The sequence below is a fragment of the Salvelinus namaycush genome, chromosome 11 (genome assembly GCF_016432855.1).
Source record: "Salvelinus namaycush isolate Seneca chromosome 11, SaNama_1.0, whole genome shotgun sequence".
Classification (NCBI taxonomy): domain Eukaryota; kingdom Metazoa; phylum Chordata; class Actinopteri; order Salmoniformes; family Salmonidae; genus Salvelinus; species Salvelinus namaycush.
Window position 1 is genome coordinate 6,939,115 of NC_052317.1, and position 18,470 is coordinate 6,957,584.

General features: G+C 43.2%; 1 protein-coding gene across 1 annotated transcript; it reads right to left on the bottom strand.

Annotated features, from left to right (window-relative positions):
- Positions 1 to 3,681: 3,681 nt before the first annotated feature.
- Positions 3,682 to 17,810, bottom strand: LOC120056247 (KN motif and ankyrin repeat domain-containing protein 4-like). The gene is made up of 9 exons (XM_039004497.1): positions 17,795 to 17,810; positions 15,982 to 17,604; positions 13,982 to 14,057; positions 13,390 to 13,746; positions 13,043 to 13,136; positions 8,767 to 8,986; positions 8,384 to 8,526; positions 6,239 to 6,439; positions 3,682 to 5,054 (listed from the first exon to the last, which is right to left on the bottom strand). Exons 1-9 carry the CDS (start codon positions 17,808 to 17,810, stop codon positions 4,956 to 4,958), a joined length of 2,829 nt encoding a protein of 942 aa, XP_038860425.1. The 3' UTR covers positions 3,682 to 4,955.
- Between the last annotated feature and the right edge of the window lie 660 nt (positions 17,811 to 18,470).

Consider the following 18,470-nt stretch of genomic DNA (forward strand, 5'->3'; position numbering starts at 1 on the left):
CTCCATGTTTTCTCATTTATACGAAGGATAGAATGTAATTCACTATCACGTGACAATATGATGCTCATGATGTCAATTTTGTGTTTATACAAACAACCAAGTTTGTAAATATAATTTTCATGATATCACTGCAACAACATGTCAATAGATGGACTAAAAACCAGCCTTTAGGTATGATAATGACAACAGAGTTGGCTAGAGCAGAATTAGCTCGCTAGAAGGCTAGACGGCTAATGTTTAACTAGGCTAAAGCAGATCCAGATATGGCTAATGGCTACCAGGCTAATGCTTAGCTAGCCATTTGAGAAAAGCAATTAGAAGGTTGTTGTACTGAGGTGAATCATTTCGGCTATTATTCTCCTCTCCTCTTTTTAGCTGTTTTCCATGGCCACTGGTGAATTTGTCATCTGTTATTGTTCATTTTATTTCCCCATCTACTCTCTTTGTCAGTACAACACAGAGTCACTCACCCTCAAGAGATCATACACAGGGGGTATTTTATTAGTATCCCCATTAGCTGTTGAGATAGCAGCAGCTACTATTCCTGGGGTCCACACAGAACATGAAGCATGACATAATACATAACATTAATAGACAAGAACAGCTCAAGGACAGAACTCCATAAATTGGACGGAACTACAGAAACATTCACTTGCACTAGGAAGATACTATGTACACACAGCATGCATAATCGCTCGACCCTTCACAAACACAAGCATTCCACTCACTCCAATGACAGACAGACACACACACACACACACACCAGACACGCGAACACAAACATCCATGCCCCTGTCTTCATTCTTTGAGAAGATGTCAATGTGAGCTTTCATATAGGAGGCACTCAGTCAGAGGGAGGTCGACTGCTGACAAAAGGCCCCTGTCAGCTGATTTGGTGGCCGACATCACTGTGGCAGATTTTGGCTTGCTTCCTAAATGGCACCCTATTCCCTTCATAGTGCACTACATTTTTTTTACCAGGACCCATAGGTATACCCATAGGGCTCTGGTCAAAAGTAGTGCACTATGTAGGGGAAAGGATGTCATTTGGGACATGGCCTTAAACAGTAATGAGGTTCAGTCAGGTTAGATTCTCCTGTCAGTAAACACAACTGTCTTTTGTCCACCTCTCCTTTTGTCCTGTCCCGCACATTGGTGATCCGCTCAGAAAATGTACATTTCTGAGTCCCCTCCATTGTAGTATTGTCGATCACGGTGTTGGGATGAAATGGGATTTGGAAAGAGACAGATTGATAGGTGTGTGTAGTGGGGGTGGATATGTGTGTGTGCCTGTGTGTGTGTTTATGCATGTGTGCGAGTATTTTTGTTCATTCCACAGCCATATTGGAAACGTTTTGTACACCTTGTTGCTCAGCCCTCTCAGAATGCCTTCTGTATTGTGTGTGTTGCATGGGAGAACGTGTGCGTGCGTGTGTGTGTGCGTGTGTGTGTGTGTGTGTGTGCATGTTTATCAGAATGAGTGCATGTGAGTATGTATGTTTTTGGGACCGGAGTAACTGCGAGGGTGTTTTTTGAAATCATGATTTGTAAATACATTTTCATATTGCAAACAAGTTTTTGATAAAGTATTATACAATTCTGTAAAAAAAAAAATATGTACATAAGATTTTAGATAAGAATAAAGTGTTGATGACAGTATATGAATTTATTTGTATAAAAGAGCACTGCAATCCCAGACTGTACGAAATAGGAATTATCCACCCAAGTGTTTTGTGTTGTTACTTGGTCTTGCTTCATTTGATATCCTTTTCTCTCTCCAAACGTGTACTTCTTTATCAGTACAAGTAATACAACGTGGTTCCCCCTCAGTATTTCCCATATCTCATTGTTTCTCAACCCCAGTGTTTATAGTATGAATGGTTGTTTTCTGGTGCCTTTTTCTCCCTCTTTTTATTTTGTACTGCTGTTTCGCTGTGGGGGATAGGTTCTTTTCAAGCAACTTCTGTACATGCAAATGAGAACATCTGTACCCAGAATTGACAAAATGGTCTCGCTCACCTTTATCATTTCATGAAGTTGTTCTTAAATATCTATATATTGCTATATAAAACTTCATTGCAAATCTCTTCCCTGTGTCTTTTGTTTCCGTCTGCTTCTCTTAATATTTGTATCTTCGTATGTTTACAGACATCATTTCTGTCAAGAGCACCTATCAAGACACATTAGACTGACCAAGAATCTCTGGGACTTTCGACATTGTCTTATGTGGACTGCGTCTGCACTGTAGTTATAGAGTAGTCCATTTGCGATGCGTTACGTTAAAATGGCGTAGCTGGCGGAAGACGCGGGACATTTCAGGTGTGTATTCAAGAGCAGGGAGTAGAGTGGCGGCGAGCAAACCAAGTCACAGACTCCACATCGTTGCTAATTAGCAAAAATTGTCTCATTCCACAAGGATGCTAACTTTTAAGGCAGCATTTGACAGCCCGAAAGTTAAACTCACCATTAATCTGCATAGTTCCTTTATGATCCCCATTTAAACAGGAAATCATGCAGGATGCATAGGGAGCCCAGTTGAACTTTGGCCAGACAGGGATGCGTCACAGATGTTGGTCCTCCAGACTAGAGCCCAGATGGACACCTTAAATCCGAGCCCCGTGAACACCGGCTGGGGATGATGGAGAGGATGGAGCTCTTCATCCTACTGTGACAGTGATGCATCACACACACACCATATACTGTATGAATATAAATGACATACAGTAGGTCTCTCTTTATATTTACTTGGTATTGCAGTTGTTGTTGGATTCTGTAACAGGGATGGAAGTGTGTGATTGTGTGTTGGTGTGCTTGCATTCTAATGTGCGAGCGAGCATGTGTGTGGCTGTAATAGATACCGTATAGTGCTGACTCAGTCTCTTCTTTGTGTGATGGGGATGCAACACTGCAGGCGTGGGGTCAGTGTGACAGACAGTAACAGGCATCCTGGGGATCCCATGGGGAAATGCGGGGCTTTGCTGCCATGGCGATAAAGCCAACCACATGCACACACACACACACACACACACACACTCTATCTTTCACTATCACACACACTGCCTCTATCTCAGTCTTATTTCTCACACACACAATTTCCATATCTCCATACAGCCAAGCCTCACACATACATACACATACCAGCATAGAGAATGAGACCTACCGGTCCAGTACCAAGAATTCATATAATCTATTATGGCTGACAGGGCATTGAATTTCAAAGTGTAAGCGCAAGGTGGATTACTTTGAATGCTTGTATGATTATTATAATACAAGTAATGGATTGGAGCTTTTCGTAAACGCCTAAAGCATTTTGGCATTTCATGGGGGCGGACTCACCTTATCCAGATGCACTACTACCAATGAGTAGCACTCCCCAGAAAGAATTGTGTGTCATATTACAAAGGGTTTGTAAATCTCCTAATCCCGTACGTACAGAATGTACGTGTCTGAATTGAAAGACATTCAGTCAGGGTAGCATTCATTGCATGCGCGCAGTTATAACAGTATGGAAAAATAGCGCCATCCGCTGGCCATTTATTTCATTACATAGACAGAGTACAATGGGTGTGATGCGGTTTCCCCCATATCAATACAAAATCTTTGGCAAACATCAGACATTTTATTCAAACTGTCGTATGTCAGCAATCTTGCTTAGCTTTAAGAGTAATGCATAAAAAATGAGTAGAGAAATCCACTGTCTGGTTTGTCTATAATTGATATTGATAATAATGAAACAAACTTTACCAGTATAGCGCACGGATATTTTAAAATGCATGCAACATTTTGCTGATAGTGGGAAACAGTTCAATCCAGACAAGCATCAATGTAAATGTACTGCATATTTACTGTAATAATTCTCTCTAGCTGAATGAAATGCCCAGAGGGTAGTGGTGCAGACCTGAATACCAACTAGATTTGATTTCTCTGATATTTCTATATTATCTAACACAATTGCTCTCTTCCCTGTTGCACATGGTAGAGATGGTGTAAGGCTGAGTCAAAATAATAGATATTAAAAATAGAAGTCCCACCTTACAATCACACAATAAAGGCCATGTGAAGAGATGTAAAGACATTGACACACAGATAGAACATTGTCACTCCCCTAATGCCATACAGGGGATAGCATAACGGCACTGAAACGTATACAGTACCAGCAGAGCAATCAACCCATCCACCCATTGGTGGTCCAGCATATACTGTAATAATGCATTTTCGAAAATAACACAGGGATAGACGGCTCGAGGTCTCAAGGGCTGCAGTTTGGCTGTTTTAAAAAAAAAATCTCCCATTGTGGAACTCGGCTGACGAGTCCACTTTGCTATTTGCCCAGGTAGGAATAGACACCTGGATCAATTTTAATAGGCAAGGACAAAAACCAGCAGACAATATCGCCCTCCAAGTTTGGAGCTGTGCACACGCCTGTCATAATAACACTTCCACTGGCACACAAGAGCCTTAAAATAAAATGTTTTCCTGTCCAGGAACAGGAAGTGAACTGAAGAGCTAACTTCAAGCATGGTTGGGAATAGTGAATGACATTGACCTCCCAACCTGAACCTTAGTGGCCCAAGATGGAGATGAGAAGAGAGACGGGCCACCTCCGAATCAGACGAGCAGAGGTGAGGGATCTTCGCCTGTGTCTGAAATGGCACTCTATTCCCTACTGTATAGTGCACTACTTTTGGCCAGAGCCTAGTACTTGAAGTCAGTGAGAAATGCTAACATGACATGCTGAGCTCAGTAAGTGGTGAGTGTTGGAGAAGTCAAGTGATAGCCAGAAGGCTACCAACACAGTTTTCTACCATAGCTTTTAGATGTACTTAGCTAGTTAGGTTGTAGTCAAAAGTGCACTATATACAGTAGGGAATAAGTTGCCATTTAGGATTGGACATTCCTTGCACTGTGGCGTCTGTGTCTTTGACCTATCCACGGGAACAGGGGGGGTCAAGGTCTCAGAGAGATGTCCCAGCGTGTCTATGGTGGGCCTGGATGAGGGCTGTGATGTCAACGTGAGACCCCTGCTGGGCCACGAAGAGGGCCGTGCGACCACGCTGGAAGAGGAAAAGAGGCGGAAGAAAGCAGAGAAGGTCAACACTTGAGGTATGCACTAAGCAGTTTAAACCATTCTGGTTTATGCAAAGGCAGTGTTTCCCAAACCTCTCCTCGAGTACCTCCATTTTTTTAATCTATTCCAGTACTAACACAGCTGATTCAACTAATGAAGGGCTTGATGATTAGTTAACCAATTGAATCAGGTGTGCTCGTACTAGAATACATCAAATAAGGGGAATGGGTGGGGGTACTTGAGGAAATGTTTGGCACACACTACTAAGGTATGTAACCATGCTAAACGACATGGATATAGACAAAATGAGAGAGAACGGTAGAGTGCACATTCCCGGGTGAATTAGAATTTATACAATTAACACTTTTGCATCTAGGATAGTGTCAATTCAAGGCAGGAGGCCCTTAATCGTGAGAGCTCTCCTCTTTTTAGTGAGCTAAGCGTGACCGCCTGACTAACGCTCTGCTAGCTCTCTGTGGATTAATGAAGCCTATTGTAGAGGCAATCCTCACTGGGCTACGATGAGCTAATCGCTGAGTCGGGATGGCACCCTATTTCCTATTTTGTCCACTACTTTTGACCAGGGCCCATAGAGAATATGGTTCCACTTGGGACGCAACCAAGGTATTTGGGCTTTCAAATGCTTCAAATAGCCTAAGCTGCTCTTTCAGCAAAGGCGCTAAATCTAGTGAGAAAAGAGGACTGACATCCTGTTCACATTGAATCTTATAATGGCAATACTCGAGGCGCTCTTATTCCCCCAAGGGCGTATTTTGTATACTTGTCCCCTAGGTGGCGTAGGGTCTGGTTGTTAGCTGTATTGCTTACTCCTGAAGTCGTGGTTAGTAACTGAGGGCCTGCAGGGGGGTGGGGGATTGTGTGTGTGTGTGTGCGCGTGCGTGTGTGTGTGTGTGCATCCATATCTGTGTTTGTGTGTATGATAAAGTGCATAGCACTGTTAATCTGTTTCTCTTCCTGAGTTGTCCAACAGGCACAATGAGAGCCAGTGACATACTGCAGGCATAGACTTCCTGTTAGCACTAGATACCAAATCCTGACCTACTGCACAGGGCAAAACCTGTTTATGATGCTACTACACACTATGCGTGTAGTGTGTGTGTCTATGCACATGTGTTTGTGTATTCTCTAGTCTATCCATCCAACACTCACCTGGTCTGTGAGGCTGGTGTCACACTCGGCCCTCTCCAGCAGAATCCGGGCGACGTGTGTGTGGCCCCTCTCACAGGCACACATGAGGGCCGTGGCCCCATGGCGGTCCTGGACATTGGGGTCGGCCCCGCAGCGTAGCAGCAGACGCACCATCAGGCCCCGGCCATGTCTCGCTGCTAGCATCAGAGCTGTCTGACCCCCCTGGAGGTGAGAGAGACAGGGAGAGGGATGAGCGGAGAAGCGGAGAATCATCTCAATATGCCGAGCTGAAACTTATGGGAGAATATTTTACTGTGTGTTTAAAAGAGAGAGAAACAAAGTATGCAGGCTAGGCCTATGGTGGTCATGAAATTTTGTCCGCCTGTTATTGTTATGCAAAAGACGTCCGGTCTCATGGTAATTGACCGTTAATGAACATAAACACGTTTAGCATCTCCAGGTCTCCACGCATACAAGCCGCTGATGCACGTCTTTGGAACATTTGAAAAAAGTTGAATGAATCAATTGAATATACACCATCACAATAAATCCATTGTTTATTTTAGGCAGGTCTAAAGAAACATTATGATATGAAGAAAATGTATTTCAAAAGAACAGAAAATGAGTTGACCAACTCTTTGTCTGGCTATGCGCCATGCCATAGGCTGTAGGCTGGTTCATTTAGCAGACAAGATATGCTTATAAGTCCCGTGCCATTATTTTATATTATACGATTTTATAATAAGAAGAATACAATTGATCTTAGCTGAATAAAATAGAAAGGATATATATCCCATTCTGGAGAGAGTGCTCATATGATGTGGATATGTTGAGCATAAAAGTGATCATTTGAAACAGGTCCTATATGCTAGATTTTGAGTTATTTGGCAACTTTAGTTGGGTATAATGCAAACCTTAGAATGAAATCAAAACATACCTATGGGTATGCATAAACTCTAATATGCGTTATGGATGTTTTGAATTAATCCTCACCTTAGAAAACGCTGTCCATTTCGTTGTGTTTGGCTTTGAAACAACATCCACAACGACCATGTTTTCCACTCAGTTTCAACCTGCTGTTGAACTTCCTCAAATTGATCATCACAGTGAGGTGAGCTTTAAAAGCATGATACTGTTTTGATGATACGTGTTTGATGTGGTTTTCGACTGCATTTGCATTGATGTCAGAGTGGGTAGAGGGACAATAGAGCCCTGAGTACCAGGCCATTAGCGACCCGATGGTCATTAGGGTACTACCAACGCATGTCCTGAGTGCATAAGAGAAGATTACCGTGATGGTCACGTGGAATTTTACTGCGGTCATGACTCATGACTACCGGTGTGGCAGTACAGCCACCGCAACAGCCCTAGGCGCGGCCCATGGGTCCGTTAAGACATGTTATTATGGTTTTTTGTGTAATTTGCTTTTTGAGTAATCATGGAGAAGGTGAAGCTCTCTCTGTATGTGAGAGGAGATGAGAGGACAGAGGCCCAGGCAGCAGGAGAGAGCTCATGATAACCTCCAGTCTTCTGTAGCCATGCCAGAAACATAAGGGTATTCATGCTCCAGTACCTTAGCCTGGTTAAACCAGACTGAATGCATGCTCTGAAACAATGGTGAGGACAGTGTTCATTCTGGTGTAACCAGGCTACCGGTTTCTCCCACTGCTCTCAGTGGTACAGAGGTGATTCATCCTAACCCAGGCCGCATGGGAGAGCTGTAAAGGTCAACTCAATATCTCCTCTCTCCAAAGCAGAGCTCTAAGCCTCTGTTTATTAAAGCCATTTTACCCTCTGTGTGAGCAGCATGACAGACCACTGGCCCTTGGTGCGGATTCATATGGTTTATAGTTTATAGTCTGCGACATGGAAATTGACATCTATTATTATTCAAAACAACTACTCACTGCACAGGTCCAATTTACTGTACATGACTTTGATGTTTCATAGTGATAACCACCATGGTACTGCATGTAACTCCGAAACACCCACTGTGGATTGTTGGAGCCATTCTTGTCTATTGCTTTGTGTTATGGAACCGTTTGGACAACACACAGTTATACATTTGGAATACTAAGATACTTGGTCGTATAGTACATTATGTGCCATATAAGAGTGTTAGGATGAAGTATGAGGTGTGTACTTGGCAGTTATAGAGGTAGTGACCTGGCTGGCTCGAGCGTTGACGTCCCCCAGCTCCATGAGCCTGCGGACCACCTCCATGTCCCCAGAGCCGTCCGGGGCCGTTAGGGAGGCCAGCATCACCGTTGTGTACCCCGCCTTGTTCTGGAGGTCCACCTCACACACATCTGTATGGGGAAGGACAAACACACACACACACACATTTAGGAACACATACGGTGTATTGGAATGCTCAATACACAATGTCAACTTGTTAGATATGGAATCATAGGTACAAATGTATAACCATTTAGATACACATAATTCCATACAATAAGTGTTTATATACACTCACTCACTCACTCACTCACTGTCTTACCTTAGATTGCCCCATAGCTGTGTAATAACACACACACAGTGGTACCAACCTGTGTCCAGTAGCAGGCTGACGATGGGGTAGTTGGCATGGGATACGCTGTAGTGCAGCACTGTGTTGCCGTTGTCGTCCGCCATGTTAGCAAGGAAGGGGAGGAGCGAGGGCGTGGCCTTCCTCACCTCTCTGAGGTACACAGACACGGTATTGGCCAAGGAGTCCTCTTCAGCCGCCACCCGGAACCAATCTCGGAACAGCACCACCAAAGCCCGCCTCTGGGGAGCAGATGAAATTTGACCGTTTTTCTCCCCAAAATGGAGGGTAAGCTAGTCCTAGATCTGTATCCGAGGGCAACTTCTGTTCATAACGCTTGGAGATTTCCGAGAGAAAATGCATACAGCAGATAGACAGCTTGAGGCTAATAGCACTAATGAAAGTATCCGTGCTGACCACCCTCCAACATAGCCTTAACAACATCCAGCATGCTTTATCTGACCTTCACCTACTACTCAATAGCAACAAAATGATGTATGCTCTTCAACCGGAGTTTACCTCAACCTGCCTGCCCTCCTAACATTCTCACCCTGAACGGGTCTGAGCTAGAGTACTGTATGTCGACACTTATAAATGTCTTGGTATATGGCTGGACTGATCACTCTCATTCCATACCCACGTCACCCACCTTCAGTCTAAAGTTAAATCCAGAATTTGGTTTCCTCTACTTCAACAAAACATCTTTCACCCGCACTGCCATGCGCATCCTTGTAAAAATGACCATCCTGCCAATCCTGGACTATGGTGATGTAGTTTAAAGGCTTGCCCCCAAAACCTCCCTCAATAAACTAGACGCCATTTACCACACTGCCAGCCGCTTTCCCACTGGGCACAGACATCAATTCAACGTCTATTCCACATTGGTTTAATTGAAATGACGTGGAAACAACGTTGATTTAACCAGTGTGTGCCCAGTGGGTTGTTACCAGTGCCCCTTTCAACACTCATCACTGTGACCTTTGCACCCTGGTCAACTGGCCCTCATTACATACAGTACACGATGCCAGACCCACTGGTACCAATTTATTTACAAGTCCCTCATAGGCAAATCCCCCCTCTACCTCAGCTCACTCCTCAACATCTCCACTACCAATAGCATCCTGTACTCTGGTACTGTAGATACAGTGCCTTGCAAAAGTATTCAAACCCCTTGGATTTCTTCACATTTTGATTGTGTTAGAAAGTTGGATTAAAATGGACTTAGTTGTCTTTTTTGTCAACAATCTACACAAAAGACTTTGTAATGTCAAAGTGGAAGATTTATTTTTATTTTTATGATTAATAAAGGTCATCGCATACATATTCAGCTCCCTGAGTCAATACATGTTAGAAACACCTTTGGCAGCAATTACAGCTGAGTCTTCTTGGGTAAGTGTCTAAGAGCTTTGCACACCTGAATTGTGCAATATTTGCCCATTATTCTTTTCAAAATTCTTCAAGCTCTGTCAAGATTTTGGGGATCATGCTAGACAGCAATTTTCAAGTCTTGCCATATATTTCCATGCAGATTTAAGTCAAACCTGTAACATGGCCACTCAGGAACATTCACTCTTTTCTTGGTAAGCAACTCCAACGTAGTTTTGGCCTTGTGTTGTAGGTTATTGTCCAGCTGAAAGGGGAATTCCTCTCCCAGTGTCTGGTGTAAGGCAGACTGAAGCAGGTTTTCCTTAAGGATTTTGCCTGTGCTTAGCTCCATTCAGTTTCTTTTCAAACTGAAAAACTCCCCAGTATTTGCCAATGTCAAGCATACCACTATGCTTTAAAATAAGGAGGCAATTACTCCGTGATGTGTTGTATTAGATTTGCCCCAAACATAAAGCTTTGCATTTAGCCCAAAAAGTGTATTCCTTTGCTGTGTTATTTTTTGGGAGTATTACTTTAGTGCCTGTTGCATACAAGATGCATGTTTTTGAATATTTTTATTCTGTATATTTGTATTGTTATTTTCACTCTGTAATGTAGGCAATTATTGTGAAGTCACTACAATGTTTTTGATCCATCCTTAGTTTTCTCCCATCACAGCCATTCAACTCTGTAGCTGTTCTAAAATCCCCAATGGCCTCATGGTAACATCCCTAAGCAGTTTCATTCCTTACCTGCAGCTCAGTTCAGAAGGACGACTGTATCTTTGATGTGTCTGGGTGGTTTAATAGATAATCCACAGCATAATTATTAACTTGACCATAAAGATATATTCAATGTCTGATTTGTTATTGTTACCCATCTACCAATCACTGCTCTTCTTTATGAGGCTTTCGAAAAGATCCCTGGTCTTTGTAATTGAATCTCTGCTTGAAATTCAATACTTGACTGAGGGACCTTACAGATGTTGTATGTATGGGGAACAGAGGAAGGTGTAGTCATAAAAAATCATGTCAACCCCTATTATTTAACACAGAGTGGGTCCGTGTAAGTTATGTGATTTGTTATGTCACATTTTACTCCTGAAATAATTTAGGCTTGGCTAAACAAATGGGCTTAAAAAACTCTGAACAAAAATATAAATTCAACAAAGATTTTACTATTGTTACAGTTCATATAAGGAAATCAGTTAGTTGAAATAAATTCATTAGGCCCTAATCTATGGATTTCACATGACTGGAAATACAGATGTGCATCTGTTGGTCACAGATACCTTCAAAAAAAGGTAGTGTTCTGGATAAGAAAACCAGTCAGTATCAGGTGTGAACACCATTTGCCTCATGCAGCGCCACACTTCTCCTTCACATAGAGTTGATCAGGCTGTTGATTGTGGCCTGGGGAATGTTGTCCCACTCCTCTTCAACGGCTGTGCCAAGTTGCTGGATATTGGCGGGAACTGGAACACACTATCGTACACATCGATCCAGAGCATCCTAAACATGCTCAATGGGTGACATGTCTGGTGAGTATGCAGGCCATGGAAGAACTGGGACATTTTCAGCTTCTAGGAATTGTGTACAGATCCTTGCGACATGGGACTGTGTATTATCATGCTGAAACATGAGGTGATGGTGGTGGATGAATGGCTCGACAATGGGCTTCAGGATATCGTCACTGTGTCTATGTGTATTCAAACGGCCATCGATAAAATGTAATTGTGTTTGTTGTCCGTAGCTTATGCCTGCCCATTAAGTCTGCTGTGTTGCCTTGGACTTTTCATACCCTAACCCACCGCCACCATGGGGCACTCTGTTCACAATGTTGACATCAGCAAACCGCTCACCCACTCGACACCAGTCTGCGGTTGTAAGGCCAGTTGGACTTACTGCCAAATTCGCTAAAGCGACATTGGAGGCAGCTTATGGTAGAGAAATGAACATTAAATTCTCTGGTGGACATTCCTGCAGTCAGCATTCCAATTGCACACACCCTCAAAACTTGAGACATCTGTGGCATTGTTGAGTGGCATTTTATTGTTCCCAGCACAAGGTGCACCTGTGTAATGATCAGCTTCTTGCTATGCCACACCTGTCAGGTGGATGAATTATCATGGCAAAGGAGAAATGCTCACTAACAGGGATGAAAACAAATTTGTGCACAACATTTGAGAGAAATAAGCTTTTTGCGTATATGGAACATTTCTGGGATCTTTTATTTCAGCTCATGAAACATGAGACCAACACTTTACATGTTGCATTTATATTTTTGTTCAGTGTAACTATGCAACGGCTATATTTTTGTTAGAATTTCTCTTCCACTTTGACGTTAGTATTTTGTGAAGATTCTTTACAAAAAAAATACAATTAAATGTGGCACTGTATATCACACTGGTCATTCCCAAAGCCCGCACATCCTTCACCCGTCATTCATTCCATTTTTTTCGCCACCAATGACTGGAACGAGCTGCAAAAGACCCTCAATCTTGACACATTCATCCCACCACACTCCTTCAAAAACATATTAACTGAGCTGCTATCGGATCAATGTACCTGCTGATCATTAAGTCTGCTGTGTATTTCTTACCGTTCCTCTGTATAGTGTTTTTATTGATTTATTTGTGTTATTTTGTGTTGTCCTGTTCACTGTTGCGATGTTATGCCTCTTGGCCAGGTCACCATTGTAAATGAGAATTGGTTCTCAATTGACTTATCTGGTTAAATATTGGTGAAATAGAAGAAAGAAATGAGGTGCATAACTATCCTCTTCCGTACAATAAATGAACAATTGTGTTCATCTTTAAGACACTGTGTTTGGTAGTGCCTCGTCTTATCTTAACAGATATTCACAGAGCTTTTGAATGACGCTTGTGTAATTAGGTTGTGTCTATGTGCCTATGTTTAAGTGAATTGCTGTACCATGCGTACCATTTCATCACTGGGGTTATCCATGTTGTCCATGTGATCTTTGAGGAAATTACACGCTGCTATGAACTCTCCATCTACAGTGTCCCTATGAGGAAAGACAATCAACAATCAGACAATTAGTCCCATGAGTTGGATTGGCAGCAGTATTCATATACTCTCACTAACATCAATAAATTAGAATAAATATTGCAATTTTTTTCATAGTCTGAAAAACAAATCATGGCACTCTTCAAAATGTGAAAATTGCTAAATAAATATGCCCAAATGTTAACTGGCAAATCCTCAAATTGTTTAATTCATGAACAAAAAAATATAAAGATATACTCAGTTCCCTTCACCTGTCTTTCAGTTCATGTTTGGAATCTCTGTTTGCGTCTGGTTCTGCCTCCATAGGTTCATCTTTGTGGGTGTCTATCTTGGCCTGTTTTTGGCCAGCTTTCAGATTTTCACCACTATCTGTATGTGAGTCTGGTTGTACATATTGAGTAGTCTGGTCCATTGGATTGGTTCCTTCCATCATCTCTTGACTTGGGTCTCCCTCTTTCTGGTCTCCATGGTTGGAACCACCATGTTCTGCAGGTTTCTCCACCATCTCCCCAGGGTAGAGTTGTCCTTCTGGCTGTCGCTGTAGGTCGGAGATGTCCACATTCTCATGGCTCTTACTGTCCAAATCCTCATTTGGTGTCGTTTCAAAGCTAAACACATGTGAAAAAAATATTCAGACACTACAGTGTCATTATGAACCAATGTGCTTTGCCATTATAGCCATCATGATTGGGTTTTATACTGTAGCTGAACACAGACAGTACAAAATGAGTGTTGCTGCACAGTGAAATCGTCAGGGTTAGCCATAAGTTGGTCATAAATTCAAAGGGTGATGCTCAAGTTAGTTATTTGTCAACAATAAACAGCAGGAGCCTTGTGTCTTACCCGCTGTTCACACCCGCAAAGTGGAGGTTCTTTGACGTCTGAGCACCGCCATTTCTCTTCATGATAGATTTCGGGGCTAAGAGAGAAAAAGACGAGGCCGATCGTATTTTAAGGCCGGAGCTGTTAAATCACACGCTCCCACTTTGAATACAAAAAGAGCTAAACAAGACAACCACAACTGAAGGCTTAAATTAACCGTTTATAAAAAGCTACAGAATTGTAGACGCTTTGCTAAGTTGGACCAACCACAGCATAAGAGGATGATGAGGAGGCCCCCATGACATAGAAATTGAGATAGAAAGTCTGTCGACATACTCTATTATACATGGCTGGATGCCTAATCACAATGGGAGGCATTGATAACTATCAATTCAAGTGAAACTCCAGTCAAAAACTAACTGTTGGTATTAGTAGTTTCATTCTTTAAAAAATATCGTTTTTGAGTGGAGTTTTTTTTCTCCAGTTGGATGATAACTACATATAAACTGTATTACGGTTCATTTCCCTGCTTTAGTGAAACAAATGGGTCTGGTGAGTTCTTTCCATAGCAGCTTCGAATTGTTCTTCGCATGAGAACAAAATAGTTTCCCTGTAATTATGACCAAAACTGCTCTCGTTTTAGAAGAAAGGAAGAAATGGGAAGTACTGGTGCTGGTTCAGTCTCCTAGGACTGAGTCAGGGCATTCCAGTATGGCAAAAAGAAAATCCTTAATCAAGTACAAACAGTCAGGAAGAGTTACAGTCATCAATAAAAAACCTATCATGCATAAAGCCAGACTAACTACAACCATCAATTTACACTGCATAGCAAATTGTGGGTCTCAATTTGAGAAAGGAAAATAAAGTTGTCTGAAAGTGGTCTCTTTAAATTGGCAATGGAATTTGCGCACAGTGAATTTCCGCCATTGACTCGCATATCGGACCTGATCTTTCATGATAGATGGAGAAACAGCTCAAAGCTATGAGTGAAATGTGCTGACATGACGTGAATGGAGTAAAACAAAACACTGGGAATGGATTGTGTTACAGTTAGACGCATTCAAATGAGTTGGAATATATCTAATGACTTATGAAAGACAGAAAAGAGCCCTGTACTATAAAAGAAACATTGGAATTCACTCGCGCCAGTAACTAGGTTTCCATCCATTTGGCGACAGATTTTCTTGCGAATATTAAAAAAAAAATGCATGAAGAAAGTATGCACATTTTCCCACCAGTGATGTGTTTCCAACAAACGGGCTTGTTGTGGATAAAAATCATTGTGTGATGATGTAGTACACACAAAATGTATTTTTTTCACTTACGTTTTCATGTTTCCATAGCATTTTCAACTATACCCATATTTTTGTCACAAAAACTGTTGCGTTAAATAGCAAATGTGCCTACTATGGTCTTGGCACGTGCGCTCTAGCCAACTGCTAGTCTGTGCGCGTGGCCTAGTATACATGATGAGAGTATCATGGATAGCCTAATATTTGTATTTGTCAAACGGCAGTCAAGTATCTATCATGTCACTAGATAGAATAAGAACCTAGATATTTATTGGAAAGGAGCATCAAGATCATTGTGCACTTTCACCACCCAGTCAAGTTCCTCATAAGTTATTTAATTTACTCTGTCGCCTAATAAACTGCATGGTTTCCTGCGTCGTAGTGGGGGACCACACACATTGCACATGAAGGCGTTTCCACCGCCATTTCTCGCATAATTGATTTTACCGACACAAAAAGATCCCGCCATGTCGAATGAAGAAATGATCTGTCGGCATTTACATTTCTGTGACAAAACGTACTGTTTTCATGACAGCGGTCGTGATTTTTTTTTGTTAGTGCGATATGACTTTACTCGCATAAAAACTGTGGATGGAAACATGGTTAATGTAGACTGTACATTATTGTCCAGGCCTTTCCTGGATTAGAACGCACTTTCAATGGAGATTCTCCATTGAGCATGCTAATTCTGGAAATCAACCCAAAGTTGAAATCAACCCAAAACCATACCTCCTTGAAAAGCCTCTCCGTCACTGGATCCATTGTTGTAGTAAGAGGAAAGAGTATGAACCAGACTCATCATCTCCTCCTGTAGCGAATTGACCTTGGGGTCTGGGTGCTCCAGGGCCTTGCCCCCCTCTGTTGCGGTCCCCCCACACAGACACCCCCACTGCTGTTCCAGGAGAACCTGGATCCTCTTCACGTGGAGGGCTGCCACAGGTTGCTCCATGCCACCTGGGGAGGCTTCTTTCTGCGGCATGTGCTCCATGGTTACTGCCAGGCCTGGTTCTCTATCAAAGCGATGGAGCACCATTTCTGAATTGTGTTGACCAGCTTGGACCTCAATCATGGAAGAGCTAGCTGAAATCCAAATGTGATGATCTCCAAGGCCCTCGATCTGAGTGCCAGAGTTTTGTCTATTTGTTCCGATGGCCACTGCATTGGTCGACAAAGATTCTCCTTCATTAAACATTTCTCGACTGGACGCACCATGCGCACCTGCTAAAGACCACCTAGAATAAGTATCGGTCTCTTCATCATCTTGGTCCACTGGGACTCTCTCCGCTCTCACCCAGCCCCCAGTGTTTCTGGTGAGCTGCTTCATCCTCAATTCCTTCCTCCGGCCCTCCTCCTGCTGTTCTCTCAGCAGCAAGGTGGCGTTCTGGAGGTCCAAGCTGCTCTCATGAAGCCTTTGCTCCAGCATGGCCACTTTGGCTTGCAGGGATGTCACTGTAAGAAGCTCGTCTAGGTCTGTGCTCGTCCTCCATTCGTGTGTCTGGTTAGAGTCGTCATCGCTGACATCGTTGTTGTGGGTGAAGAGATGACTTTCTTTCCTGGGTCTTTTGAGGTCAGAGGTCACATAAGAGGGGTTTTTGGCCCCGTTGACCAGGGTTTGGGATCTGGGTCGGGGATTCAGTCCAAGACGGAACCTCTCCCTCTCCTCCTGCAGGATGCAGATCTGTGCCTTGAGCTCCGGGATGACCCGGACCTCCTCCTCCAGCTCGCCAACGCGCCCCAGGGCTTCGGTGAGGCGCCGGAGGGTTCCAGAAAAGTCCTGGCTTGACCGAAAGTCGGATGAGCAGTCCAGGGAGTAGAAGCTGTCTTCTGTGGACATGTCCCTTCCTCCGAGACGGTCTCTGGAGCTTTGGAGACTGGCCGGGTTTTCAGTTGACTCGGAACCTTTCCTCAGCAGGACGGTGAGAGGCAGGCTGGAGGCCCGCAGGAGATTTGGCCTGATGTGCTCCCCCAAGGGCTGCTCATCAAAGGCTCGGATACTGGCCTCCATCTCAGCCACAGACTTATACCCTCCAGAGGAGGCTGACGACCTGCCATCATAAGCCCAGGAGCCATAGTGGGGGTCGGCTAGGCGAGACCTGGGGGCCAGAGCTCCAGTGGAGCCCCAGGGGGTAGGCCGATAGCCAAGCCCAGAGAGGTTGAGGTGTCTGGGGAGTGTGCTGGGCCTCTGCCCCTTGCTCCGGCGCTGGATGGGGACCCTCTTTATGGTGTGGCCCTTCTCGATGTCGTCAACGTACTTGAGGAAGTCCAGGTCCAGGTGGAAGCCATAGGGCGTCTCCACCGAGTACGGAGGAGGCTTCCCCTTCACCCTATTCTCTGGGGCTTTGGGCCCATTTCCTAAAAGAGTAAAAGCAGTGTTTCAATACTTGTTGCCATAGTATTGAAACATAATAAGCACTATAGTATGTGGATCATACCATAAACCATGTATTTAGGAATAATCTAACATACAGTTATAGATAACCAACAATAAAAAAAAGATGCCAATTTTTGGTGATACATTTCATATGTTTTTAAAGGCTGTTACCATTTTGCTTGTCCATCATTTGCAGGCTTCAGCTGTGAGCATTGTTTGTTGGCACATGGTTGTTGGTAGTCTGAGTGCCAGTCTGAGTGTGTCTGCTCTCTTGCCAACTTCTACAGGTGTTGTGACTCTGTTCTTGTGGTGTAAATCGGGTGATTGCCTGGCAAGAGAGTGAAAACAGGACAAAGGAAGAGGTGAGAAATTGCTGATCAAAAGTCATTTTTGTACCTTAAGCATGTTAACCACAATTAATTTCTCCATGATTCAAGGGAGATCACATCTAAGATCACATCTGAGTCGGAATAATTAGAACTCTTTAAAGAAAAGAAAGACTTGCAGTTTAAACTGAATTGAAATTATACTGGTGAGAGCAGTGTGCAGGTCTTTAAAAAAAAGAAAGGTATCCATGATTAAATAGAAGTTATAAACTGGGTAGTTTGGGTCCTGGATGCTGATTGGCTGTAACAGCATTCCAGCCGTGTGTATATCAGACAATGTACCATGGGTATGACACAAAAATACTTCTTCACTGTTCTATTTATGTTGGTAACCGATTTATAATAGCAATAATGCACCTTGGGAGTTTGAGTATATGGCCAATATACCACTTTGCGTCGTGCCTATGAACAGCCCTTAGCCGTGGTATATTTAAGCTATGGAAATTACACACAATAATTGC

Bases quoted from the DNA above. Each gene is read 5' to 3' on its own strand.
- LOC120056247 (XM_039004497.1), bottom strand. The intron at 14,058-15,981 runs GTATGGTTTTGG...TTTCTCTCTTAG, and splicing joins CGGAGAGGCTTTTCAAGGAG to CCCCGAAATCTATCATGAAG. The intron at 8,527-8,766 runs GTTGGTACCACT...TTCCCCATACAG, and splicing joins CAGCCTGCTACTGGACACAG to ATGTGTGTGAGGTGGACCTC.